This window comes from Lepisosteus oculatus, chromosome 13 (assembly GCF_040954835.1).
Source record: "Lepisosteus oculatus isolate fLepOcu1 chromosome 13, fLepOcu1.hap2, whole genome shotgun sequence".
Taxonomy (NCBI): domain Eukaryota; kingdom Metazoa; phylum Chordata; class Actinopteri; order Semionotiformes; family Lepisosteidae; genus Lepisosteus; species Lepisosteus oculatus.
The window spans coordinates 15,946,229-15,974,140 of record NC_090708.1 but is presented as its reverse complement, the minus strand read 5'-3'; the positions used below and the strand labels follow the sequence as shown (position 1 = coordinate 15,974,140).

Below are 27,912 nucleotides of genomic sequence, written 5' to 3'. Positions count from 1 at the left end.
AAGTTAAGGTAAAATTAAGAAATGTAACAAAATCCATGAAAATACAAATAATAGGTTTAAAGCTCGAAACATTCATAGAGAACTACATATGTCCGTCTTCCTCTGACATTAAAAAATGTGGCTTTTCAAGTATAATATTTTATTGTGTATCTAAAATGTATACAGTATGTGATATACGATACTGTGATCTATAGAAGTGGGCCTCATATGAAGAAAAACATAACCATGGTTACATGACAAATGTCTGATTACTGCAGAAATCTACAGAGAAATCACAAAGCAGTGGTATGGGAACTGAGTGCTGCTTATTTTTCCAAGAAACTGAGAATTGCAAAACGCAAACTAGTTAATTGCATCATGTCTTTTTATGCAAGTGTACAAGTTACTGTATGCTGGGAGGCAAATGGTCATGTGGAAGTGCCAGGCTTCTCCTCTCCCTGGAAATTTCCAAACTGCCCAGTATGCAGTTGCTTAACTGGGCTCTTGAAATTTAATCCAATAAAACTAATGCTTCCTTCTGTCCTCCAGGTTCATTTCACTTTTTGCCAGACCATAGCCTGCTGTGCTCATACAGTACTTTTTATGACACCAAGCACACCACACCAAGCATAGGCAGAATGCTCTTCGTGACAGTGCTAAGAACACACCCAATAATTTAAGAAACCAAAACCATTGGACCTGTCAATATTTTGGCAATTAGACATTTATAACACCTTTTTGTAGAAGACATCACGTTTTATAAAATGAGGACATGTTATACAAAAATAAGTATGTTTTCTGCAAAATACATTGACTTTGTTTAATGCTTCACTGGCAAAATACCTAATGTATAGCTAAAAAAATCAGGCAGTAGATAAATACACATCAGTAACAAGGAGCCCTGCAATTAGCAAATGTCAACAGCATTTCCAACCGCTATGGTTCAGTGGCCATATAAAACTTACATAATATTTACAAATTATGTACAAGAATTTACATAAAATCTCGCTAATTTCTAAATCAAGTACAATTATTCACAGATGACAATGTTTGCTACTTTGGATTTACTGGTGGCAAGTACCCATAAAAAAAACATTTGCTGAAAATGTCCTGCCAACTAGGAAAGGTGAAAAAATAACTAGGCAAGATCTTCTGTACAGACTAAAATGGGGTCAAAATAACATTTAAAAAAATTGCTTTAACATCAACATTGTCATCTACGTTCCAGGAAACAAGAATCATAATGGTTTATAAGCATAGGTATCAACCACAAATCAATGGCAAAGTGATTTGGGATCTAAATTAAGTGAACTTAAAATGTTACGCCTTTCTATTCTTGGACTGTTCTCTATTCTGCCTGTAATATTTCTCCTGTAAAATATAGAGAGCCTTTAATGGCTCATTACCAAAACATCAAGCATAAGGGGAACTTTCTGCATTGTTTGGAAACAGGAAATGAAAATATGATGTAGGAGGAAACAAGTCTCGTCGAGGTGGTGAGCTTATTCTCACCCAGTGAAACCCTGCGTTCTGCAATGGAGGAGGTTATACAGAGGTGCAAAAGGAGGCGGATTGATTTGTGTCCTAGTAGCGTCAGAGGAGATTGGCTGAGTGCCATCTGCTGTGTCCGAGGTTGCATAGTATGGCGATGTGTTCTGGAAGAAATGGAAGAGCATTAAGATAAATGAAACAGCCTGTTTAAAGTCAGCTTATATTATAGCATTAGGTTTTCTTGATTTGGAAAAGCTGGCTTTCATGGCTTAATCAGCTGTGATGCTATAATTATCACAGGCTCAGCCCCAGGTAAAACATCACCTGTACCAATCTACTGTACAGTAGGTCTTTAGTCTGACAGTGACATCTAATTCAGTGGTTAAGGGGAGCCTGAGCCAGTCCTGGCAAGCAGTGGCCACAAGGCAAGGTATATCCTGGGCAGGACGCCAGACCATTGCTGCGCAGATACACACACACACCCAGGGCCAATTTTCCCAGAATCCTATTAACCTACCAAGACGTCTTTGGAATAGTCGTAAGAAATGGGAGCACCCACACAGATAGCACCGCAGGTCAGAATTGAGCCCCAGGCCCAAGTACATCCCATTCCAGTACAAGTTTTATTTAACCTCAAATGATTTTTTATTCCTGGGGCTGCAGTGCAGGAATGCATGCTGTTAACTTTATTGTTTAACAGATATCTTCACCTAGGAAAATCCACACACCTTCATCTAAGAAAACCTGATTCAACAAATCAAGGCATGGAAGGCTTAACAAAATAAAAAGAAACTAACTGGGTATAGTGCGTTCCGTCCGTGGTCCTGTATCAATGGAGCAGTGGGAGAAAGGGCACTGTTGCTGTCCTGGCAATCTGTGCTGCTGTGAAAAGCTTGAAGCTGCGTTCTTATATCAGGACTCACAGCAAATCCCTTCTGACAAAGACAAAGTGCAAAATCAGAGAATGAGCTTGACAAACCTCTTCCAATCTAAAAGAATAGCTACTTTTCCACCAATATTTTCTCACTAGAACATTTTCTTCAATGTTGTGCCACTTTACTTCTATTTTCTATTTATTTCTGACCTCATCTTGCTGCTTGCATGATACTAATTAAAACGGACAGGGCCTGAAGTGAGGAACTGAGGAGACATACAGTATAGTATTGGATTACTTTTAGGAATTAAGGAGCCCTAGCCTCATGAAGAATCGCAAAGGATTGTATAGTGTATAGAGTTCATTCCAATAAGAGAACAATCAATCCAATAAGCCAAATTATCTAACTGGGTTGCATGTGTCCTGTAATGCTTATGCAGAAATATATTAAAAAGCTGTTAACCACCATGTTTCTAATGTTTATAGCAATGTACAGTATATATTATTCACAAAATATATTTTTTAAGAACATCTTGATGCCACATCGGTCGACAATATAATGAAAATATATTGTGTACCATATCAACCTTGCTTACCACATCTTTAATGCTGCCAAGGACTGCAGTTGTCAGTATTCCCAGGACGAACGCCGACAGATTCAGTGCAGTCAGTAACCAGATCATTGCATACAGCGACATGACGTCTTGGCAGCTCTTCACACCCACAAACTCATAATGGTTATTTAAATATCCCCCACTGTGAAAATATATTTAACAGGTTAGCCTCTTAATTAAAGCAAATGTGAATCATGCATTCTTCTTTTTGTTCTGAAAGACTAAAAGTGTTTGATGTTTCACACTTCTCAGTTCTCCAAAAGTTTCTCAACCAAAAGCCTATTTAAATAAATATGATATTTCAGGCTATCTATATTTCATCTAGCCTTCCATTTTCTAACTGCTTCCTCCAATTCGGGATAGGAGGGGAGCTAAAGCCTATCCTGGCAAGCAACAGACACAAGGCAGGAGACACAGACACACACACTCGCACCAGGACTAGTTTTCCCAGAAGCCAATTAACCTACCAGTATGTCTTTGGACTGTGGAAGGAAATGGGAACACCTGGGGAAACGCACACAAACATGGAGAGAACAAAGGAAATCCATCTAGAATTGAACCCAAGGCCCCACCTGGTTCAATGCTAACCACTGTGCCACCATGTCGCCCTTCATATAAAATATATTCACTTTGCAATGGTTAGATCATCTTTGGTGTTTAATTAATGCGGTTACCTGCAGATTTATTTCTCTTTTTGTGATAATTAAATGACTCATTTGTTTCACACTTACCTTGAACTAACTGTTTCTGATCACTAGGCCGTTCTGTTTTGTAGAAATCTTGACACTGACACTGGCCTGAGGTCATTACTTCTGACCAGGCTTCAGTGCATTTTAAATAGACACCTGCTATATGTCACACCACAGGAGTTATTGAAAGGCAGGGATAACATTATCGAGAAGAGACACTGTGCCATAAGTGAAATAATTTCTATGATTCCAATATGAGTGGTAATGGTCACTCCTAAACCAACATTCATAATAATGACATAAGGTGACCATAGCTGTACACAGACTATAAAACTCGCTGTAACACTGCTGTAATTCAGGACAAAGGGGGGGATACACTTGTACATGTGTTCTCCAGAAATGGCCATTTTTGTCACAAATTAAACTTATCTAAACCTTCACTGCACTGCGCTGTGATTCTTGCATCCCTACATTTTGATATAGAATGCCTTGTCTGACACCCTTTCAACATTATGTCCTGTAAGTTTTTGCAGCTGGTGAGCAGTTGACCAGAAGAGGTTTGCTGATACTGCTCTCTCTTCACTGTCTTGCTTTCCTCAGAAAAACAAGAATCCTGACCAGCGCACGTGCAAGCGATCACATTACGCCTTCTTGGAGTCCTTGCACTGGGTTCCTATCAGGTTTTGAGTCGATTACAAAATCGTCATGCTCACCTATAAGGCCTTACACGGCTTGGCTCCTCAGAATCTGATTTATTATCTGTCTACTCCCCACCTTGCAGCTTTTGTTCATCTGACTGTTTGTCCCTCAAGCTCTCTTACATTCTACGGATGACAGGGCCTTCTCTTGCGCTGCTCCAAAGCTCTATATTTCTATCCTCAAGGATGTCAGAGACACCTACCCTGAGTGCATTGAAATACAGACTCAAAGAAAGGCTTTTTTTCATTAGTGCCTCTCAGCTTCATTTACTAATGACCACATATCTTCTGCTTCACTTCTAACTGCTCGTGTTCCTCACATAGTCATGTTGGAATATGATATCCCTATAACTTTTTTTCCACCTACTGTAAAGCGCTTTTAGATGTTACTTTTAAAATCACTATATAATATAAAGTTTATTATTATTAATGTGCTAATATAATATTTACAGCATTTATAGCATTCTGCTAAGCAGATATTACAGTATATAGCTATGGATGCATTATAATGATAAAAATCTATCTCATCTGCTTTTTTTAAGTAACAGTGAAACTGAAATGTCCTAAATCTGAATTCCACAAAAAACAAATATGCAAAAGCAGTGATATGGAAGAGACTGAGATTGCAGTGAAGATTTTTTCTGAGCCAAACATTTGCGGCTCCCTAAGGAAAAGGAAGTTCATTTCAGAGTTCTCATTTCCCAAATGTTTTCTCATTTTGGAGTCTGTGATCCTCCAGGGTACTTTAGATAAACGTCTTGAAAGGTCACCTAAAATGTTCCCTTAAAATCTTGGAAACTTCATCACAAAAGTAAATAAGCTGGGCATGCTAAAATTCAGAATAATTGGCTTCCATCTTTTTAATGGTAACATCCAAAGTACTGTGTTAGTAATTACATTAGTAGTATATGTATTATATCTTTATTTGTGTCTGAGTATACAGTATACTGTAGATATCCATCCATTATCAGAAAGCCCTTATTCCTGGCAAGAATTGCAACAAAAAGGAAAGGGCAAAGGTCAGAACTACACCCAGGACAAGACAGCTCCATCACAAGAAACATGCACAGCAACAATTCAGATCACCTGTTGAGGTAGCCATCATCCCTTTCAGAGATGGCACACGGGCAGAACATGCAAGCTGCAAAGTGGAAGTGCTCCAGGCCAGCATCACACTGTAAGCTACAGCCATTACAGAATTGCACCTGCAGAATATTACAGACTGATATGATATGTTATTAAAGATATTTAAAAAGTTATCGTTTCTATGTCTGTAAAAGTCTCCTTTATTGCAACTGGAGCTTTTTTAAAGGATCTCTGATTAGAGGGATTACTGAACCCATCTATGTTACAATCTCTTTAATCACACTCCAAAGTTTACTTGAAAACTATTTTGCAGTTGCAGTAGCAATACACTCTAGGCTCTTTTTTTTTGTCAAACTAATGCTTTTGTTCCGTGAATTAATATATCTAGGGGATCCTGGAGTTTGCTAATGACGTGACCCAGCTTCAAACCTGTTAACTCTGGACAATAGGACCTGCCAGTCTGAACAGGCGTTTAAACTGGCTGAGCCAAGCAGGTTCTTCAACATGGAAGGCTCTTCTGACTCCAGGGCTGTAATTATTACAGGTTCATTTATATCAAAAAAGATTAAGGTGAAGGACCGAGACATGTTTCTTGGTTTCAGAGGTGTGCAAGCCACCACAATGTCAGGGTGTTTGGAAAATGAGGTGTGTACGTATGCATACTCCCATTCTGTGATGATTGATTTCACTTACAATTCTCTCCTACCTAGATGCAAGTATATAGTCTCTTGATTGTGTGGGTGTCTAACTGTAGTACTGAGCAGGAATGATGAAAGCATGGCTTTGTTTCTGTAGTGAAAGAATTAAAATATTTTAAGTTAAATATTCAGGAGGTTTGAATGTTGAAATGTTGTTGCTCTTTTTCTGTCATTGCAATCCCTGTTTTGTCTGTTAATTGCTTTATTTCCCGGTAGGAGCTTTCTACGCTCGTTGTTTATGAAACACACTCACTTAGCACAGTCATACAGGTCACAGCAGTAGCAGGTTCCACTTCGCACTTTAAGGCTGCAGGAGTCCGTCAGCCCCTGACAAGGCACCTGGAGTTTTAACAGGAAACAGACTAAAAACAGGCTCAAAGAGGAAAAACTCCAGGATTTTCCCAAATAATTTGTAAGCCAACATTCAGTGAAAAGGGATATGATAAGCACTTATGTAAAAACATGTTCTGTTGTGCTATAATTTATTAAACTGATCAAAATAGCAATGACTTTCAAAATACCAGTGCCACTGGCAAAAAAAAACATTTCATATGTCTCTTCATATTTCATTGGTCTCTCATTGTCTGATGTTAGCTGGTCCATACTGGAAGACTTTTACATGCATTAAGAAAGTTACGTATAAAAGGTACAGTAACTGCCCAAACCTGTGTGGTACAGTATCTCAAGCATGCCAAGGAATTTCAGGTCTGAACAGTCTGATGTATTGCTGTTTGTTCCACAGGGCAGATTTGCACTGAATTTTCAGTTGCTACAGTACATGTACTGTACCTTTTCTTTCACTGCTTAATTCAATGTGCTATTTTTCTGTTCACCTTCAATCTAAGAACAGCTCATTTAGCTATTTTTGTTACTGCTGTTCCTCATTACATGTAATTAAAAAAAACATCCAAAAATAACAGCATTTGTAAAATAAAATGGAGCATCTCTTGTCTAGATACATGTTTCAGTTCACGTTGGAAAAGAAACTGCAAAAAAGAGAACCTGCACCAAGAAAAACAAAATCCATTAAAAAGTGCTAAATGACTCACAGATTAAAATACTTGTTTTTGTACTTGTTTTGTACTTTGTACTTGTTTTTACTTATGGATGTCTTGTGAATCTCAAGTCCTTTATATATATCACAAATTACAAATATCACATATCACTTCTACTAATAATAAATTTAAACTAAAATATATAACAGAGATTCATCTTACAGAGGCAAAGTAATTCTCATAAATGTAGCCGTTGCCACTTGTATAGTACTGGCATCTTCCTGCTCGGAGAGGCCTCATGTCCTGAAAAAAAGACACTTCCAGTCAGATAACACTATGAGACATTGTTATTGCCATTGTCCGTTTCCAAGATCTGTGTGAGAGTCATACCTCATGGCTCTACAGAACAAAGCTTTCTTGATGAAGTTGTTTGAATAAGCCAACTAACTTTATAAGCACATTGTGTATTCATCTTGAAAAACCAAAACTGCCCTTTCTGTAAACACCACACACAAAAGAAAAACAGAATATGAAGAAATAAACTACATTAAAGAGTGTTTTCAGATTTTCTCCCACAGCAAAGGATTTCATGCATTTGTTTTTAACTCGTCACCTCAAATCTCTGAGAAAAGTTTACTTGTAAATGGGCATACAGTATCAATTGCGGTGGCCAATTTATGTCTTGGAAACCTAGCCCAGAATTCTTCAAAACCTAAACTTTAACATTAGCACAGTACTCGATGACAGCATTCTGTCTTCCAAATATTTCTTCAATCTTGCCAATGGAAAGTTGTTGTAACATTTTGCATTCTGATTCAAATGTTTGTGGGTCTTAAGTGTAGAAGGTCTTAATTTCTACCAGGTTTTGACCATTCAGTCAAGTGTTTGTTATAATCTGGTTAGTAGTCAAGCGAAAAAGAATTGGAATTAAACGAATTCACAGAAGGAGCTGGCTATATATAAAAAACAACACAAAATGTAATATTTTTGTAATACAGTATCATTTGCCTCTGGCTTCATAGACATACCCTCCATACTAATGTTTTATCTTTCACTGAAAAACAACAACACTACGTTCCCATATAATTCTCACCAAGGAGTGCATGTTCGAAACATTTTAATGGTAGTTGTTGCACACAGTCCTATGAACCATGAAGGTAAGCATACAGTAACTAACATGCACACAAAAACTATAAACCCCAGACTCTTGTATTGATTACTGTGCTTGATTCATTAAGCCAATTAACTGTGAGAATATTACTTAATCACTAGCCTGTTTGATAAGGTTAATTTCAAATAAAGAAAAGAATTAAAAAAAAAACATTGTATGCAATAACCCTGTACATCGGAAAAAGATCAAGCTAGATGTCTTCAGCAGTAACGTATGGTCCAATCTAGTTACGTTATGATTTGTTACTGCAAAATTGCTAACTTGTATCTGTGCTTTTCACTCAGAAACAACTGACAATGAGGTCAGTTTATTGTAGCAAGGGTGTCAAGGGACAGGTCAAGAAGCATTACTTACAACTTCTCTGATATAATTTTGCCTTAAACTGTGACAAAAACATTGGCAAGGAAAATCATGTTGCAATGTAGGCCTATTTCTGAACTAGAAGAATATTCTTCTCAGGGGCAGGAGTGAGCAGCTTGTAAGCTGAATAGGCTCTCTCTTTAGTCCCAGCTAGGGTAGGGGTAGCCAGTTTGTCCCCAACATTTAATTTACTTCACAATGAGTCAACTCTGACTGGGAAAAAGCCTCCCAGAGTTTCAATTATATCTCGTTAAAGCTCATCAAATTGTAAATTTGATTCTTCATACAAATTACAGGGGATTATAGATGCTGTGCTACAAGTCTCTCCTTTATGAAAAGAGGGACTCCACTCTTTCCTACCTGCCCTTGCTGTGTGCTGATCAGCAGATGACAGGGCAACCACTGCTACCTCAAACCACCAGAAGTTTTGTGTTACAAATCATTGCCAAGATAAAAAAGTAAGATTTCTGGAAGCACAACTGATGGAGGGAACATGCTCTATACCAAGGCACCGAGCAAAAAGCTGTGAAGCTTTATCCAAAACTTTAATCTCAAAAGATTGTAAATGTTTCAAAGCTATAATTAAGTCCAGGATCTTTACATAGTAACACTGGGGATTCACCATTCTATAAAAATACTGACTTCTGACTTAATTGAAAAGAACATTACATTGTTAATGCCATAGTATATAGATTGTTTGAAATAACCCTTATTGTATTATTATTATTATTATTATTATTATTATTATTATTATTATTATTATTACACTTCAGTCAATACAGTAGAAGGAATGTTATTTTTTTGTGTTGGAAGCCATGTTTTCCTGATCTGAAATTAGAAAAATAAATCAAAAAGACTAGAACTTACAAGGCTCAGCAGGATGAAGACTCCATCCACCACCACACAGAAGAAGGAGACAATTATTCCAAAACTCAGGAACACTATGGATGCTATTAACTGCAAAACAACATGTTATTGGTTGGTGTGCATTAAGTACTATAATTTAAAAAGCTCAGCAAAGGGGCACTACTCCATCACATTAAAATGTATTTACTCATAATGAGTAATGCAAATACATATATTAATAGAATATTTAAAATATTATATACTGTATATTAATACTTTCTATACTATTAGTACTATCCACTCCTTTTTAAATATGAAATGTATATAATTGTTTTATTTTGAATAATATACAGTACATACCTACAGTATATACAGTACCTAAGCTTCTAGGTACAGCTATTTATTATACTAAAAGAACAAACAAATGTCATAAAAATAGTTCAGCAAAAAGCTTATAAATATTATGAACAATTAAATGGATGGATGATTTGTAAAATGTGCTGGCATAGTAAGTGATATAGCGTATTCCTTTTTGTAGCTTCCTGAGTTAAAACAATACTTAAAGGTAAGAACCCTAGAAATGTATCAGCTTCATTACTCAATAGGATATACTTATGTAAGAAAAAACAATGTTGTTTGACTTTGTACATACTGGGAATGGTGCTGACTGGATAGCTCCCAAATGACTAATATATCAGAGAAAAAGGTACATTTTCAGGCAGGAGAATACATATATTTTAAAATAATACATAGGTCTGAGGTTTGAGGATGCAAAGGCATGAAATGCAACCTTATATTTGTTATGGATTTCCCTTTTGACAACCAATTCTTTATCAGACTTTTAACTCTGACCTTTGTTTATAAAGAACTCAGCATTATTCTGTGTCAGAATCTCATTCATTTCAATCAAGATATCATTTTCATACTTAGTTTTCAATTCAATGCAATTAAATTCTGTAGACAGGCTTGAAAATATTTTTGTATATTTAAACATTAACATAATTAATGATACAGCACTATGTAGTCAACTGACAATTAAGTCTTGTTCATGTTTTTCCTTCACATTACAGCATGGCAGTAAAATCAAGCACAACCCCTATGAAAATGTAAGTATGATTTACGGTAATCTTAGAATTGTTTAGGTTTCCTGTAATTGCACACCTAATATTTCATCACTTGATAAAATTAACAATACTATGCTGGGACATTTACTAAATTCTCACTGACGTTTTATATACAGTAATGTGGGATACAGTGTTTCAGAACCTTCTTTTTCCTGTCAATTTCCAACCAAAAACAATTCAGCTAAGTTTTGATTAAAGAGGTTTGAGACATATGTGAATTTGTTGACAGAAGAGTTAATACTTGTTACAACAGGAGCTGGGATTTCTGGTGACTATGATTCTCAGCAATTGAGAATACTGTAGGATTCTATGTCATATCAGAAAACCGCTTATTCCTGTAATGTGTCTACTGAAAGGTAGCAATTTGTGTTCATAAAATAAATCCAAACATAAGCAGAGAAACTCCGGGAAAACAGGTAAGCAGCAGTGTGAGCAGGCAGCAAGATGTTTACAGCTGTGAAGGAGAGACTGGCACAGCAAAGGTGAGCACCATGCAAAGCATAGTCCAGAACAGGATCAAGCTGGGTAAACAGAATCACAGCACAAAGGAAAAACCAAACTCAGAGTAAAGGGAAACAAGGAAGTCTAAAAAGTAATAGATACTGTACCAAAGCACAACAGGAGAATCCAATGAATGTTGTTAAGGTGAAGTGAGGATCCAGAGTCAGGAAACACGCACATGAACTAGGAACGTAGCAAACTCTGGAAAGGTGTCCTGAGCACTGCCAGATCACAGTTTTTGCAGCTTGAACCACCTGAGGCGGTGCGTATAATTGCCTCCAGGTGGTACAAGACTCCTGTGAGATTAGTACCTGTGGTAACTGGTGCTTGAATGACAGGCGACAGTAAGAGTGGCTGGCTACCATGTAAATACTAGCTTGCTCGGCTGTTCAACAGTGGAGCTAAGCATGACAATTCCAGCTGAGGGTCACAACAACTTAGAGCTTGTCCCAGAAACACATGGCGGAAGACTGGACTACACCTTAAACTGAATGCCAGTCCATCACAAGCTGCATACGTACTGTATAAATAAAAAATATAAACAAACACAATTTAGAGACATCAGCTGACCTAGAACATATTTGGGAATACAGAGGAAGCCAGAGCATCTAGAAAACCCTTGTACAAACTCCACACAGAAGGTGCCCAAATATGGAATTGAACCCAGGATCAAGAACTGAGGCAGCAAAGCAGAATGTCATGGCATCATGTCTCCTCTTATTGCCTTTTTAGTCAAGCATTTCATCATCGATTTATAATTTCCAAATACTGAAAGGGATAAATTCCAGTAGACATGTTCACCAAGATTTGACGTGAAAATTCTACACATGGTAACAGCTGCACTCAACCTTCCTGGAAGAAAGAAATGTGGCACCTTAGATAGGTCTCAAGATCCTGATTCCCACATTCCCTCTGTTCATTAGTATCTGTGTGGTAGTCTGAGGACAGATATTAGTCCTTAGCCATCTGCAGAAGGTGCGCTAACACCTGGAAACAAACTGAAGAACTCGGGAAGGAAACAATTGAGTTGAAAAATCTCCTTTGTAAAAACATCTGAAAGGTGACCAAAATAATCGAACAGCCTTGGGAGTGAAGAAGGCCAGTGATTAAGTCCACCAAAACAGATGACCATGGGGGTCATTAAATAGATGACTGCTCCTTTGAGATGTAGGAAGTAGTTGAAGGAGACCGGCTGGTATTATTCTGGGATCTTTGGCGCAATTGCAGGTGGAGCATGGTGCCTCAAAACTGTCAATATCATTCCTCATGTTGGGCCTCCAGAAGTATCCACAAATTAGGAGATATTTAAGACTGTCATAACATAAGGTAGTGCTTTAATTATACACAGCTGGAACTGATTTTCACTCTGATCTAGTTGTCACGGCAGATGATGAATTTATAGTCTGAGTGATGGCTCGGCAGGTTACCGTGGTGCTTCGGATGCACAAACCAGCACTTACGTGGGAGTGAGTACGACAAAAAGCATATGAAACAACAAAATTATGGGAAAACTTACAGACAAAATACAGACATACTATAACAAATTCATTATGGCTAACTTTCATATGGGATGTGTAAATAGAACGGTTATTTCACTAGAAAGGTTTCCTGCTGAGAGCTCTGCACCTGTCTTTTTCTCCATCAATCATAGTGTAACTTGACAGGCTAATACAACCTTTCTATCTTTTTAGGAAGTACTTTAACGTAAGACCACAAGAAGAACTGGTTTTTGCCAGTTGGAATAGTTCATCTATGTTTGTAACAAACTAAAAACGCATTACTTTTTCACTACAAAAAAAACAACAATAATGTAAAAACATCCTCCAAATAAGCACCACAATCTCTCAACCAAATTTCAACCAGTAATATTTTTTCTGCATCTGACAAAAATCCCTTCTTTCATCTCCCTCTGCCTTCCTTGTGTTGCACAATGTTTTGGCTGAGAGAAAGCTATCATGCTATGCTGTGTATTCCATCTCTATGTACAATTTTATTTTTTGCTTCTTTTATGTTGTTTGTTTTAAGTATTTAGTTATAAGCACTGAATTTATATGAGGTGTATGTGAGGTCAAACTAGTGAATGTGAGAGGTAAAACTAGTGAATGTGAGAGCTTGTTGTGTGTATGTCAGAATTAAATTGGAGAGTGTGAGAGCATTTTATATGAATGTGAGATGTAAAATGGAGAGTGTGAGAGCTTTTTGTGTGTAAGTGAGAGCAATCTGTGTGTGTATGAGAGGTAAAGTTTGAATAATGGCCTAAACAGCACCTCATACATTTATATTTGTATCACAGTTTTTCATCTCCTGTGGTCTCATCTGTATCTAAAACCTAAAATTTCTTTCTAGCCATATACTTCCGTGTAATCTGTCCTACCGTATATCTTTAGGTTACTGTTTAAAAATGTTTTTTTTCCCAGAAAATCTGATGCGTTAGATTACATTTTCCTCTTACATTGTTAGACATCTCTGAAAAGTATTTTTGACACTAGTTTAAACAGTTCTGCATCTGGAAGGGAAGCACATTATTAAACAGTAAGTGCAAGCGTAGCCAGGGGGCAAGACACAAAACTTCCTGGGGCACCAAGCCATGAAGAGAACCCACATGGTCACGCAGCCTGAAAAAACGAACACTCAAACTCATAATAGTGCCTGGTGTTGTTGCAACTATCCCAAAAAGCTCAATCATGTGATCATGCTGCAAATAGCTTTTAAAAATGTATGCAAATATCTTTTAACTTATTACTGGCGAAAACCCTTTTAGCCAATTTCTACCTGGAATTTCCTCTCTTTAAACATTTTAAACAGCAGAACATAGCAGGAGCCTGGTTCAGGTCGTAAATTGAAGCTAACCCCCTTGGCTTTGAGTGTGAACAGTCAAATTTCTTTTATTTCTTAATGTGTCCACTCAGCAAACAAACATATGAAAACAAAATAGCAAAAACAGCAGGCAGAATTTTTTTTTTTTTGGTCTTCAGATGTCAGAATTTTCCATTCTAGGCCTGTCAGGTAGCTGAAAATGATTTGTAAACCTTCTCCTAGGTGTCTACTAGGAGAAGGTTAGAATCTATGAATTGGGTACATTACTCTCTGCTCTCCTTCCCACTGATAGCTGATGTGTGGTGAGCGTTCTGGCGCACTATGGCTGCCGTTGCATCATCCAGGTGGATGCTGCACATTGGTGGTGGTGGAGGGGAGTCCCCATTACCTGTAAAGCGCCTGTATATCGTGCTTCAGAATAAAGTAAAAACATGGGATATATATATATTTTTTTTTGCTGGTTTATTCATTACCATATCGATGCACATTGGAAGTGCATCATCAGATAAAAAGTGACTTTGTGATTGATTGTCTTGTTTTAAAAAAAAACACAAGACACAAGTGGTTATTTAAAAAAAAACATTTGTTTTAAAGCTCCGGTTGTCCTTTTTAGATTGATAACATTTTTTTTGTAGTTTTGTTGGTAAAAAACGAGTAAATATGATGCAAGAATCAAAAGTAAATATTGATTTACACCATGGACGCTTGTGACTACGCCAGGCATGGGCTAGGTTTGATTAAATGAATTTTTTTTTTTCAGTTCTGAAAACGTTTTTCTGAAGCTCTTGTTGAATCTTTTTCAATTGCTAAAAGATTTTCTGTAAAGGGTTTGTGGTTTTGGTGATGTAAAATGATGAAGTGTGATGCTCCTTTTAAGTCAAGTTTCTTAGACCGTAGCCACTTGCGACCACGTTTGCATTGAGAGTTAAACAGTCATTACAAAGTTGTTTTAGAAGTCAGAGACCAATATTTTTATCCAAAGTATCTGCAGTTCTGGTTTATTTCCAGTAAGTGCTGACTTTGTCTGCTGCACCAAAACACAATATAAAGTACATATGTGTTTGGACCTCTGCAATATCTCACAATGTACTGTACTTTGCAAGACCCATGCACCACAAGACAAAAGCACAGTTATTGATGTCAGAATCAGGCTAATAAATGCCTTCAAACTGTTCCAAGTACTGTTAGCAAGAGACACATTAAATTTCAGTAAAAATTGACTGAAACTACATAATATTGACTGAAACTACATAACTACATGGTCTTTGCTTCACACTTTTAGCTTGCCTAATGTCATTAACAGGAGTAAAGGGCAGGATGAAGGCCCTGTCTGTTTCCATGGCAATCTAGCACAAAGCCAAGTGATGGGCCTTGCAGCTCCAGATGTGGCAAAGGGACTTGGAAGGCTGCCCCGCAAAAAATACCACCAATCTAAGCAACTTCAATAAATATTCATCTCAGCCCTACAGAAAGTTGAAGCTGTGGTGAAACACATTAATGGAGGAACTCTTACTATATATATGGAGCAAAAGAAGATGCCACTACTAACATAGGGGAAGCACTGCAGTCAAACATTGTGACTTCTCCTCTGAATGCAAACCCCTCTCCTTTCTCACTCATTGATTACTGAAGAGCAGCAGTCTGCTACTCAGAACTGAAAGTAATACATCAGAGATCCCATACAGTAGCTCAGGAACTCAAAGACTGTAATGGAGCTCTTGTAGCCCTAATCATGACCTCACAACTGCAACATGATCTAGACAGATCTGGCGGTCAACTTTTTCACACACCTGGAAACAACACACTACCATACTTTAGATAGAGTAGGTAAAGCAGCCCAAACAACAGCATGTCGGCCACTCTGAAAAGTTTCCAGATCTATACACCCAAAATTATTTGCAGCTGTTTGCTAGTCAACTATTAAACCAGTAGTTGCTAACTGTCAAGTGCAAAGAAACATGGGATTCCAGAATCCACGTTAATTTCACAGATTTGTGGATTTTATACTGCAAGGATTACAGTTGTAGATGCTTTTTTTCATCTTGGATGCCACCATCATCCTATTAAGAAGAGCAGAACAGACCTTCTGTCTGAGATACTGCAGCAGCTCCAGGGGGTTAGATTCAAACTGCAAACTTCAAAACTCTACCCATGGAAGCACAAAGTTGTCTTTCCAGGCCATGTAAGAAAAGAAGCAAGCCCTTTGAATCAGCTTCTGAGAGAATGTCAAAAAAGAACCAGAGTTTTAATGAGAAGAAGCACAGCAGCATGCTTTTGAGAATATAAAAAGCAAACTAACATCTACCCTTTAACTGGCATACCCACCCTCTGAGGGTAGCATTATATTGGACACAGCTGCATTGAATTTCAGCATAGGAACAGTTCTTTCCCCTAGCGTCAAGGGAAAGAGGGGGAGGAGAAGGTATTAGCTTATGCCTGCAGGCTGTTGTGTAACAAGATGAGAGCTCCTTGCTGTTCTGTAGTTCACATTAGACCGCCAGTACTACAGTACCTGGCAAACTGCAACTTCCTGTTCTGTTTTAAGTTGTCAGAAGGCCAGCTAGCTTCACTGCTAAAGGAGGTCAGCCAGTATGACATCCAGTTTGAGCCAAAACTCGACAAGTGAAGGTCTAAGCCTTCTGCCGTAAGTACTAGGAAGGTGTCATTTGCTATATAAAAAGGTAAAGAGTTCTCCACCCTACTATGAGAAAGGTCACCACATTGCCAGAAAATGTATCATCAGTGGGCATTACTTGAAAGAGACATGATTCACCCATGGCAGTAAATATACAGTGATGATTAAAGACATATTACCATGATCCAGTAAAAGAGATACCTAAAATGAAACAATAGCCTCTACCGAAATGCAGGAAGAGAGAGATAAGCCTTTGGTCAATATGAAAGAATTCTGCAGGGAGTTTACACACCAGGGGTGTTCTATGTGGAGGGTAGAGAAGTCATTTAAGACTCTTCACTCAAGAGCTGAGAGCATGTAGGTTCAAATTCCAGGTAGGAATTTGGGACACTGCTACTGCTACTGTAGCTGGGAGGAAACTGCTTTATTCTAGCAATTCCTGTTGCATAAATATGTTAAAAATAGGTAATCGTAAATGTTTGTAATTACTTTGGCAACAAGCAATAGACATATAAATTATATAATAAAATAATAATAATAATAATAATAATAATAATATGTTGTCGTTGTTTTTATTGTTTTATTGTTGTATTGTTGTTATTATTAACACCTAGCAATGCAGGGCAGCAGGACAACTGTCTTCCTATACACGTATTACATTACTGACAATTCTCCTACAAATTGCCAACATCCAAGCAAGTCTCCCTTGAAAGCCTGGCTATCAGAATATCCTGTACGACCTTTGGGAGGATGCTTTAGGTACGTCATCATCACACCTGATGGTTTCCAGATCCCTTAAGGGAATATATAGTACAATCCACAACTCACCACTGTTAGGAACACAAGTGAAGCCAGAAGTGAAGCCAAGATATTGGCAGGAAATTTACAAATAGTTGGTCCTTTCCCCATCTCAAATGATAGTAACAAGTACATTCTTATAATGATTATAAGTTTGTTTTGAAACCTATCCCATTTCTGTACAGGGTGTGGAAACAACTGCCAGAAAGAACATTTATTGTTTCATTCCAGTCAGAAGAAATTGTTAAAAAGATGTCTTTTCCCAGAGATGGATAATCTGTTGCCAATCTCAAAAAACAAACAATATCCTACTATCTTGCATCAAACAATCGTGCAGCAACAGTTAACTGTACTTTCTTACACATGATTCTATTGCCTACCATGCAGTTTGCCACACTATGTTACAGGCTTTACTTCAAAATGTAGAAAGTTAGGGAGAGGAGTGTACTATCCCCATGATGACTGAGAGCAATCTACACTGAAAGGGTGCCATCATATAATGCGGAGGGTTTGAAAAACAGCCATACAACAGCCAATGCACTTACTAAATAACGTCTTCAGGTCTTCCTGAAGACCAAATAAAATTTGAGAACTGCTAACCTGTACAAAGTAGCTGGAGAGGGGGTATTGTTTGAGTTTTTCAAGTGTACAACTCTTGAGTGTCCACTTAAAGGTAGGCCTCACCTAAAATTATTGATTTTCCAGCTAGGCAATAGGACTACTTGTTCTGCTAAGATCTACTGCTAGTACTACTAGTACTTCTAGTACTACTAATCTTCTAAGATTGATGGCACTGAAATGTATCCTATGTTCTTTCTGACCTTGTATTGTCATTTGGAAGTCTTGCTTGAAATGTTGCAATGACATCCTTTTTCTATGGATGTAATATTGACCTGTTTTGAATTTAATTCTGGATTCTGCCTTGCTCTGAACCTGCAAATAACCTCTGACATAAACTACATTGCTTCCCTCCGAAACAAAGGGTGGAAGTTAAGTAATACATTTTAAGTGAAGGCAACCTTGTAGATCAGATGTATTTTAAGCACAGTTTGCCATTTGAGCAACAATATTAAATATAGATTTTGTATTTTATTTATAATATCTTTGTACATTTATGAGTTTTTGCAGATGTTTACCAACTGGTAAGATGCTTAATGTCCCCAAACATGCACATTAAACCTGCAAGCACCACCAGACCATAAAATATAACGCTGCTCACATTTCAACTCAAACTTCAGAAGAACATTATAACATTATAACATTATAACAAAATGAATGTGCAGTTTTGTATGTTTCACATTATTGCCAGTCAGGCTGGTCTAGAGTTTGCATGGAGATGGAGAAGAAATACTGCCGGAGGACGTGGTTATCCACACATAGTTATCCTTTGCGCATAGGAGAGGAAACTGCATGAAGCAGTCATCCAAGGATTTTGTAGCTCATCGTATAAATTGCACATTGAAATTATTGAAGCACTAAGGTACTTTTGATGAACATTTTTATAAAAATATAAATGAATATTAGCACAGATCATGCAATGAAACATTTTAGTAATGGGCTTATTTGCTCTTGTTATTCCTCTTTTCACCACTTGCATGAGTGCTCCTCTGTGGTGCTCTTCTCCTGTGCCACATGGTTGACCTTGCTTGGGTGCAGCTGCTGGGTTTTGGTTGGTACTGCAGGAGCTGTGTCAGCTCAAGGCTGTGGATTAGTGCAGGTAGCATGAGGGTAGGCATTTTGCTCCAGAAATACATTGATTCAGTCTACTTTCTTGTGTTCATGTACACTGGAGACCCAACACTCTCTCTACATTGACATCTTTAAGTTCTTCTAAAATTGGATTCACTGCCTTTAGGCTCCTGCTTATAGTTTGCATTTTTTCTTGTAGGATTTGTGAAGCCTTCACTGTGGACAGCAGCATGCTTTTATCCCAACATTCGGAAGACTAGGATAAAGAGGGTGGATCATCTTTTCTTCTCCAGAGAAAACCCCAGGACATGCACCTTACTCTTCTTCCCTCCTTCCCAGCTGGGTTTCATTGAGCCTGATTCCTCTTTCAGAAACCACGAGTGCATCAGCTGTTGAAAGGCGGAGGATGGAGGACGAGGATGTTTCATTAAGGCTGTGAGACTGGTGTTCTAGATCTGTGGCAACTTCTTTTCTCAACTTGGGATGACACGGCACATCAAAAAATATCCATATGAATAAGCATTGCTTTGCAGAGTTTGAAAGGTGAATTAAAAATAGCATTTAATTGCATTAAAGCATACACTCTTAGTAAACTTCAATTTTTATTCTCTTCCATTGATAAACTACTGTACGCATACTGCCCGAGTTTCACACAAAGTTTTTTATTGTTTAACAGGCAGTTAAACTTTTTGTTCTCTTTCCCCAGTTCCTTTATTTCAAACTTTGCACTATACAGTATATACATACTGCAAGTCTGCTTTGCGTGCAAAATTACCTATAAGTAATTATCAAAACACACATTCCACATTTATATATTCACCTCAGTGAGACGTTTCTTCAGTTGTATCCGCTGATTCCATAAAATCTTCTCCACCAGTCTTCCTAGATACCATTACTGGATCGATTACTTGTGGAAATTTTCACTTGGCTGCTCTTTAGTGGACTTCAATCACCAGAAATCCACCTATTACCCAGGCAAAATTACTTTTTGCTTTCTTCTGCATTTCAAGTCTCAAAATTGGTCTGTAGGTTCCTTCATTGAACTTTTCTTAACCATGAAGCTGCTTTTATTTTATTCGTCATTTTTTCCTGTATTTTAATTTTAATCATGGCCCCAGACATTTTGCCCCCAAAGAAACATTATCGAGCATCAGCTCAACACAAACAGCAAATAATTCATTTTTCTCCAAAGTTTCACCAGCTCTGCATGTTCACTGTCTCAGTGTTCTGCTACTTAAATCACATCATTGCAACAACCTTTCTTGTTAAGAAACTTGAAAGTCTAATGTCGTTTCAGTTATCATTCACAGGCAGCAGCTTTACAGAACTTTGTAGAATAAATGATTTTGTCCCTGATGGAAAAAGAAGAATTTTTAGGTGGCCAATAACATCCAGTGAAACACATTGTAAACCATTATTAATATTATTTCCCTTAAAATGACCTTTCTGAAAATGAGACCCAGAGTGTCAAATAAAAATGATCTCAATGGCACAGGATGTTTATCTAATTAAAAAAAATCTAATTAATTTTAATTACATAAATTTTAGTTCTAATTTTAAAAATCCTTTCTTGTTAAGAAACTTGAAAGTCTAATGTCGTTTCAGTTATCATTCACAGGCAGCAGCTTTACAGAACTTTGTAGAATAAATGATTTTGTCCCTGATGCAAAAAGAAGAATTTTTAGGTGGCCAATAACATCCAGTGAAACACATTGTAAACCATTATTAATATTATTTCCCTTAAAATGACCTTTCTGAAAATGAGACCCAGAGTGTCAAATAAAAATGATCTCAATGGCACAGGATGTTTATCTAATTAAAAAAAATCTAATTAATTTTAGTTACATACATTTTAGTTCTAATTTTAAAAATCCTTTCTTGTTAAGAAACTTGAAAGTCTAATGTCGTTTCAGTTATCATTCACAGGCAGCAGCTTTACAGAACTTTGTAGAATAAATGATTTTGTCCCTGATGGAAAAAGAAGAATTTTTAGGTGGCCAATAACATTATCATTATTAATATTATTTCCCTTAAAATGACCTTCCTGAAAATGAGACCCAGAGTGTCAAATACAATGTTTATCTAACTAAAAAAATCTAATTAATTTTAATTACATTAATTTTAGTTCTAACTTTAAAAATCCAAGACTAACACCTCTGATTTAAGTGAAGGTGCAGGATTTAGCACCACCAGAGTGCTCTCCCACTGCAAAAGTAACTTTTGATGGGCACATATTGCATTAATTATGTATTTATATTTTGAGTACTGCAAAATATGTATTTAACTACATTTACCGCCATACAGTTAAGACAGATCTGTCCGATGTTTCAAACTTCATAACATTTTTGTCATCTCCCACAAAACAGAAACTAATGACAAAAGTGGAATGTTTTTGTCAGTAATTATTTTTGACTTTCATTCATAAAATCAAAATGTACATTCATGCACTTTATATAATGTATATGTAATGTCTTTGATGCTTAATGTTTTGCATACTTCAGTGTCTTAACACCCAGGGTTCCTGATTATTTATGGTTAATGAATTCTGCAGGTAGTGTCAAGAACAATTTAAATATATTTAAAGTACTCAGATCAATACTGACAGAAATATTCAATTTCAATACTTCCTAGGAAAATACGCCATGCAAGCAGACAAGTAATTATGAAATTATTGCCCAGTCTTCAAAACCTCATTTAAATACCATTTTACATTGATTATTGTTTTGTAAAAAAAAATGTTTGGATACGAATAATTTCTAAACAATGTACATTAAAGGCTGAAGACTCAAATGACATTTTATCGTTCATTAGTATGCACTATTTACCAGCTGCTTCCGGTTTTCCTCAAGACACAATCCCAAGACTCCCAGAAACGATCCAAAAGCCAACTGTAAAAGAAAGTGCAGTTTGAAGAATAAGTGCAGAAAATGTGCATCTTATTGAACTGAACCTTAACGAAACTTTTACACAGGCTTTCATATGTCCATGCAAGCACTGACACTTAGTATTAGATAGTTATGCTAAAGATGTTTTGTATTTTTTTCCTTGTAACAGAACCAACACAGTAATTGAATTATTTTCTTCATCTGCATATGACGTGGTCTTTACTAAAAAAAGCATCAATCCCCGAAGCACATCTAAAAGAAAGTACCCTTGTTTGAGGTCGTTCAGTACAGATAGGTCTCAAAAAACAGAGGAAAAAACCAAAAGATATGAAATCCTTACCTACCTGTACTTCCCCTTGGTTATCTTTTACAGTAAAGGAAGTATTCACATCGGTTCAAGGAATAGCAACTCTTTTACAGAGGAGACTGAAATAAATTTTCGACATCAGCAACTTGCTCTTGATTTTGTGCATGCGTATGTGCTCCCTTTGCTGCTTTGTTCCCTCGCAAACAGTTACAAAAGGAAGCGAGGAGCAGATGTCGAAGTATGTCAATGTATTCTTGTGCTTATACTAAATTACAATGATGTCATGGAATGGCTCTGATCAACACCCGTGCATGCACTTTCCTGGCTTTTAACCAAACTAATTCCACATGAGAGACATGAGAGAAACTAATTCCAGATATGAGAGATGTGCACATCATGTGCATTCTTGAGAGAATATTGGAGTGCTAACCTTGGCATTCATAGAAAATTGGTCTTACAATCCTAGGCAAAGTAGTAATAATAATAATAATAATAATAATAATAATAATAATAAACTTTATTTTATATAGCGCCTGTAAAGGTGGCTTCTCAAAGCGCTTAGTGTGGACAAGTGTGGACATTTCTCATGGAAGACTTCATTACTTTGTGAAATCATACTAAAATTACAATTTTCTATGTGACAAGATCTCCTTTCACCTTACAAAAGTCATTTTGGCAGAGAAACTTTGATGTTTTGATAACCCATGTCTGTGTGTAAGTAACCCTCATGAAATCTGGCAGCTACAAAGAATGTTTTAGTTAGCATTGAGGGTAATTACTATTTCAGCCCCAATCAAACATGGCAATTCTCTGGAAAACTCCATAATATAACAAAAGCTTTATAATAGTAAGCTTAACATAATTTGCTTAAACAAACAAGCTGTTTCATAACAAGATCACAGTGTAGGTCATGAAAAGAAATGATATAGCTCTTGTTTAAAGGAACATATAGCATCTCCTTTTGAGGAAGATATTAAATCACCAGCAAAATTACGGGCGGAGTGGTGGCTCTGTGCTTGTGACTGGAAGGTTGCCAGTTCAAATCCAGCGGCTGGCAGAGGAATCCTACTCCATTGGGCCCCTGAGCAAGGTCCTTAACCCTAACTGCGCCAGGGGCGCTGTATAAATGGCTGACCCTGCACTCTGACCCCAGGCTTCTCTCCCTGTCTGTGTCTCATGGAGAAAAGCTGGGGTATGTGAAAAGATGAATTCCTTATGCAAGAAATTGTAAAGGGTTAATAAAGAAACATCATTATTATTATTATTAATATTATTAAAAGCTAAACTTTGAAAACTTAGAAAACTGCACAGAAAATCAAAATCCAGTACATTTAGCATTTGGAAATAGATTTGCTGAGACATTAAATAGATGTAAAATCAAACTCATTCTTGGAAGGAAATTGCTCCATATGTCGAGAACAGAATTGTCATTTGGTTTGTTTGTACTAGAGGAGAAAATAACAGGGAGTTCTTTTTCCCCTTCCTATAGCAATGGATTTGGAACAGGAGTAAGTACTTACTATAACTCCAGAACTGTATCCAGTTATGCTGATGCTTTCTGTCCTTGTCGTAGCGAAGCTTCCAAGAGCCACCACAAGAAGTGACAAGAGCAGCATGCCAACCACCAGCCATATTGCTTTCCTCCTCCTTCGTTCTAGAGGATCTGTTTCAAACACGACAAAAACATCTAACAGGCTTTCATCTTTCTTAGAGGTTATCTTAACAATAATGAGAAAAGAAAGTAACGGCAGTCAGAATTGTATCCTGTCATGTTGTTCTCTGATTTGGGATAAATAAAAGAAGACCCACACTCTTCCAAACTTAATGAGCCGCAGGAATGACAGCTTCAGTCAAAGTAGAAAGGTGGAAAAAGTTGCACACTAGGGTGCACTCCAAAATTTTGAATTCATTTACATGACCTCGGACTTTAAAGGCCAATGGATTTTGGTAAAACAATACTTTCCACGGAGTTTAACAATTTGACAAATATCACCATCACTAAAACTAAGAACCGACTCTTTGGGAATCTCATCAAAAATAAAACAAAATTCAGAACCTCAGCAATTCTTTACCAGTCGTTCTGTTTGGTCAACCTAAAGCACTCCTTAGCCTTTTCTTGGACAAGATACTGTACCTTATGACTGAACAGAGCTTTATGTGAGAATTAGGGAAGATTTCTTAGAAATGCTTCGAGCAAACTAAACCATGAAACGCTGTACTAGAAGACACTTTTCCTTTTCTAAAATTACAAAAGGTGTGACACAATACACATCAAAGAAGTATGCACATACTGTAGGTATTGTAGTATATGTATAATACTGTACATGTATCATATGAATCTGATATGTACTGTTGTACATCACATTTATTTAAAACAAACAATTTCTCAAAAACACACTCGCATGCATTTATCTTGGTCTTGCAGAATCTAGGCACTGATTCACGCTATCAGCTAATCCATTGAGTTTTGTTTACAATTTATGTCTTAACTTTTGCAACATCTTGAAACACTTTTCTGTAATACAAAAGAGTGCAATATTTCTAAGATACCATCTGCCAATAAAACTAATAACATTTTAAAAAATTGATCACATTATAAGAAATATGTGATCTGTTTTTTACACTTAAAAAGACTGAAATATCACTGTACCCCTAATCTGTTACAGAATGGAATTGCATGAGAAAGTACTGGCTGAAAGATCTGCACAGCAGCTAAATAATAAACCAAATACCAATGTCTTTCATTCATCTTCATACTTCATACTACAGTAGGCTTGGTACAAATCAGTCATCTTCTATACAGGTATTTAATTTCATTCTGCACGCTCATCTGAATGCAAGATTTGAAAACGCTAACCAAAAATGATGAGAAGAAACACATCTGCAGTTTTTAATACCACACAAATTATTTTGCACTGTTTTAATGTAAAGGTTAAGTGAAAACTTTACAAACACATAACACATGGTAAACGCTATATTGTCAATTAATATATCGATTATATACAGTATAAGAAAAATTTGAGATGTTAATAAAATTCATAATAAATACTAGGGATCAGTTTACTAGGTTATAACATACTGTTAATGATCTATTAGTAGTGTACAGTATAAAGAATTTCCAAAAGAATTTGCAATTCCTAATATTTAGTTTTACCCATACATCTAAACTCATACCATACCCAAAATCTTTTCTTAAAAGAGAACAGACAAGGTGTTCTGGTTCTTGCAGTGTTTTAGAGTTAAAAAAAATATTTGTCATGCCGAACTGAATGGGGTATCTCTGAAGTACCTACTGTAATTAGACCAGTGGAGGCTGAAGAAGGACTGACATGAAATCAATCCCCCCAATGTACTAGTGGCTACAGAGTGAGAGCAAAATCATATATTTCACAGTTTTTATTTTGGCACATATTTTCCTTTACTTTTTCTACACCCAAGTAACAATCATCAAAAATTCAAAAATGAATATGGGTAGAAATAAGATGGATAGAATTATACTTGTCTTCTAGTTTCATTGTCTCTCTCTTTCATCTTTATAGCCAATTTTTCACAATTTGCAGTCTGCCACAAATTCTGTCAGTCTTTCTGGAGCCTACCTAGCAATGTATCCTGAAACAGGATCTCTTCCTATTTATTTTCAGGAAGTCCCCAAAGCTAAGGAGAGAGAAACGTCTTTTTAAGCTCTATTAATGTAATTTGTTCTCCCAAAAAACACAGCAAGTGGGTGATTTAGACCACAGTGTCTTAAAGCACAAAACGTACTGTAGGAATAAAACATTGTTTCCTGAGTTAGTTTAGCTTTTCTTTGATCATAAAAACATAGCATTCAAATAAAAAAAAATCAATAAATGTTTTTGTGTGTAAAAAACAATACAAAAGTTATTATAATGATTCCAGAAACATACCAATACCAACTAAGCACTGTAATATTTGAAATGTTAAAAGTATAAAGCTGCCTGTGTAAAGCTGGCTTTTACAAATTTGTATAGCTTATAACTGCCTCTTTAACTATGCGATGCATTACATTTCCTGTATACATTAAAGTTAACTGAAAATGATCAAGCAATTAAAGATTATCAGACTATTTTTAGCAATTCTCACTTCTCTCATCTGATAAGATAGCCAGTAAAAGTTTCGGTTGATAACGTGCTTGTTATAACAAAAGCTAAAATTAACCTTTTGGGTTTTTAGGCTCAGTTATGTGTGCTAAGCATAATCAGTTCAAAAACATAAAGTATTTTCCAGTGCTTTCTTCTCAGGGAAACTTAAATTAAACAAAACCCAATGAAGTCCACGAACTCACTTAATCTTTCTAGTTATGCTAATTTAGTCAGATATGTTGTTCAAACATTAGAACCTAAAAAAAACTAAGATAGAAAAACCAAATGTCTAAATTATACAGTAAATTGAGCTAAAAGTACAAGAAAATATTATCCTTCTTGTTTGACAAATTTGATCTGTGAGATCCACAGTAAATGGCTTCCACTCGTTTGAAACCTTACTGTATGTACAGTATCAGATTCAATTTCAAGCTACATAATTTGCTAATTCGTTACCAAAAACTAGTTTAATTAAAGAAGCAGAAAAGAAGTAGCTGGTCAAAATACTTAATTGGTAATTCTGCAGCTGATGATTTAATACCTATAACGAAATAGATTTTTTTATTATTTTCTGGTGCAAATAATATGTTGAAATTCCAAAATTAATTCAAGTTGTTTTTTGTAAGTACTATAACTGAAATACGTCTTTTGAGCGAAAGAGGTCCAGCTCATTCATACTGAAAGGAGTTTTTAATTGTAGTGCAATTTGTTGCTGAGCTATAATAAACATTTTAAACAGCGCATTTGTATAAACACAAGGAAACGGCCCCAAATCCCAAAAGGGCCGTAATGTTTTTTGCGAACGAACTGTTCTATGTGAAATTCCAGAAAATATACTGTACTTGCCATTTTTTTCTTTTTAATTTTTATCTGTCGACATAGTTTGTAAATTAGCAGGGAAGCAATTATATTTAGTCTCAAATTCAGTACGCTTTAAATACATTACAGTTATATTCCAAGTAACTAAAATTCCTTATTAATATTATGCTATATTCTTTTTTAAAATAATTTCAAACAGAAAAAAGTTTTGTAGTACACTCAATTTTTAAAAGGTGTATTGTATGGAAAGACTGAGTTCGGTACAACGCTACCTTTAAACACAGTAGTGTATTCTCTCTGTGCCTGCGTACTGTACAGTATATGCAATAATGTCTTCTAACAACAGGAAGACGTTCGGCTCATCTAGCTAATTTTGGTTCCCAGTAGCTAATTTCATCCAATAATCTCATCCAGCACTTTCTGGATTCCTGCACACATGCATATAGCAGAAGGCTCGAGTTTAGAGTTTAAAAATTAAATGCAGTTATATGATTACTCTTCTATATGATCTGTAAAAGTTACCAAATATAATTTTACGCCTAAAAATATGTAAAGAAGTGAGGCGAACCTGAGCTGCTAGCATCTGGCAGGGGGCTGTGTTTCTCTGCTTCTCTCATGTTCCCAGCTGAGATGCTCTCTGGACAGGTCCTTAGCGCAGTACTATCCACACTCCGGCGGCTCTGCGCACTGCACTCCAGATTCACTGAGCTCGCACTGCGTTCACGAGTGTTTTATA

General features: G+C 36.5%; 1 protein-coding gene across 2 annotated transcripts; it reads right to left on the bottom strand.

Moving 5' to 3' along the window:
* Positions 1-685: 685 nt before the first annotated feature.
* On the bottom strand, positions 686-27,912 carry LOC102698363 (transmembrane protein 255B). 2 transcript variants are annotated; one of them, XM_006637819.3, is made up of 9 exons: positions 27,745-27,912; positions 23,778-23,920; positions 21,891-21,953; positions 9,523-9,612; positions 7,347-7,427; positions 6,383-6,468; positions 2,941-3,100; positions 2,268-2,405; positions 686-1,634 (listed from the first exon to the last, which is right to left on the bottom strand). In XM_006637819.3, exons 1-9 carry the CDS (start codon positions 27,791-27,793, stop codon positions 1,488-1,490), a joined length of 957 nt encoding a protein of 318 aa, XP_006637882.2. In that variant the 5' UTR covers positions 27,794-27,912; the 3' UTR covers positions 686-1,487. The 2 variants fall into 2 exon arrangements, with proteins under 2 accessions (XP_006637882.2, XP_015216777.1); XM_015361291.2 differs by having other exon boundaries at positions 2,268-2,402.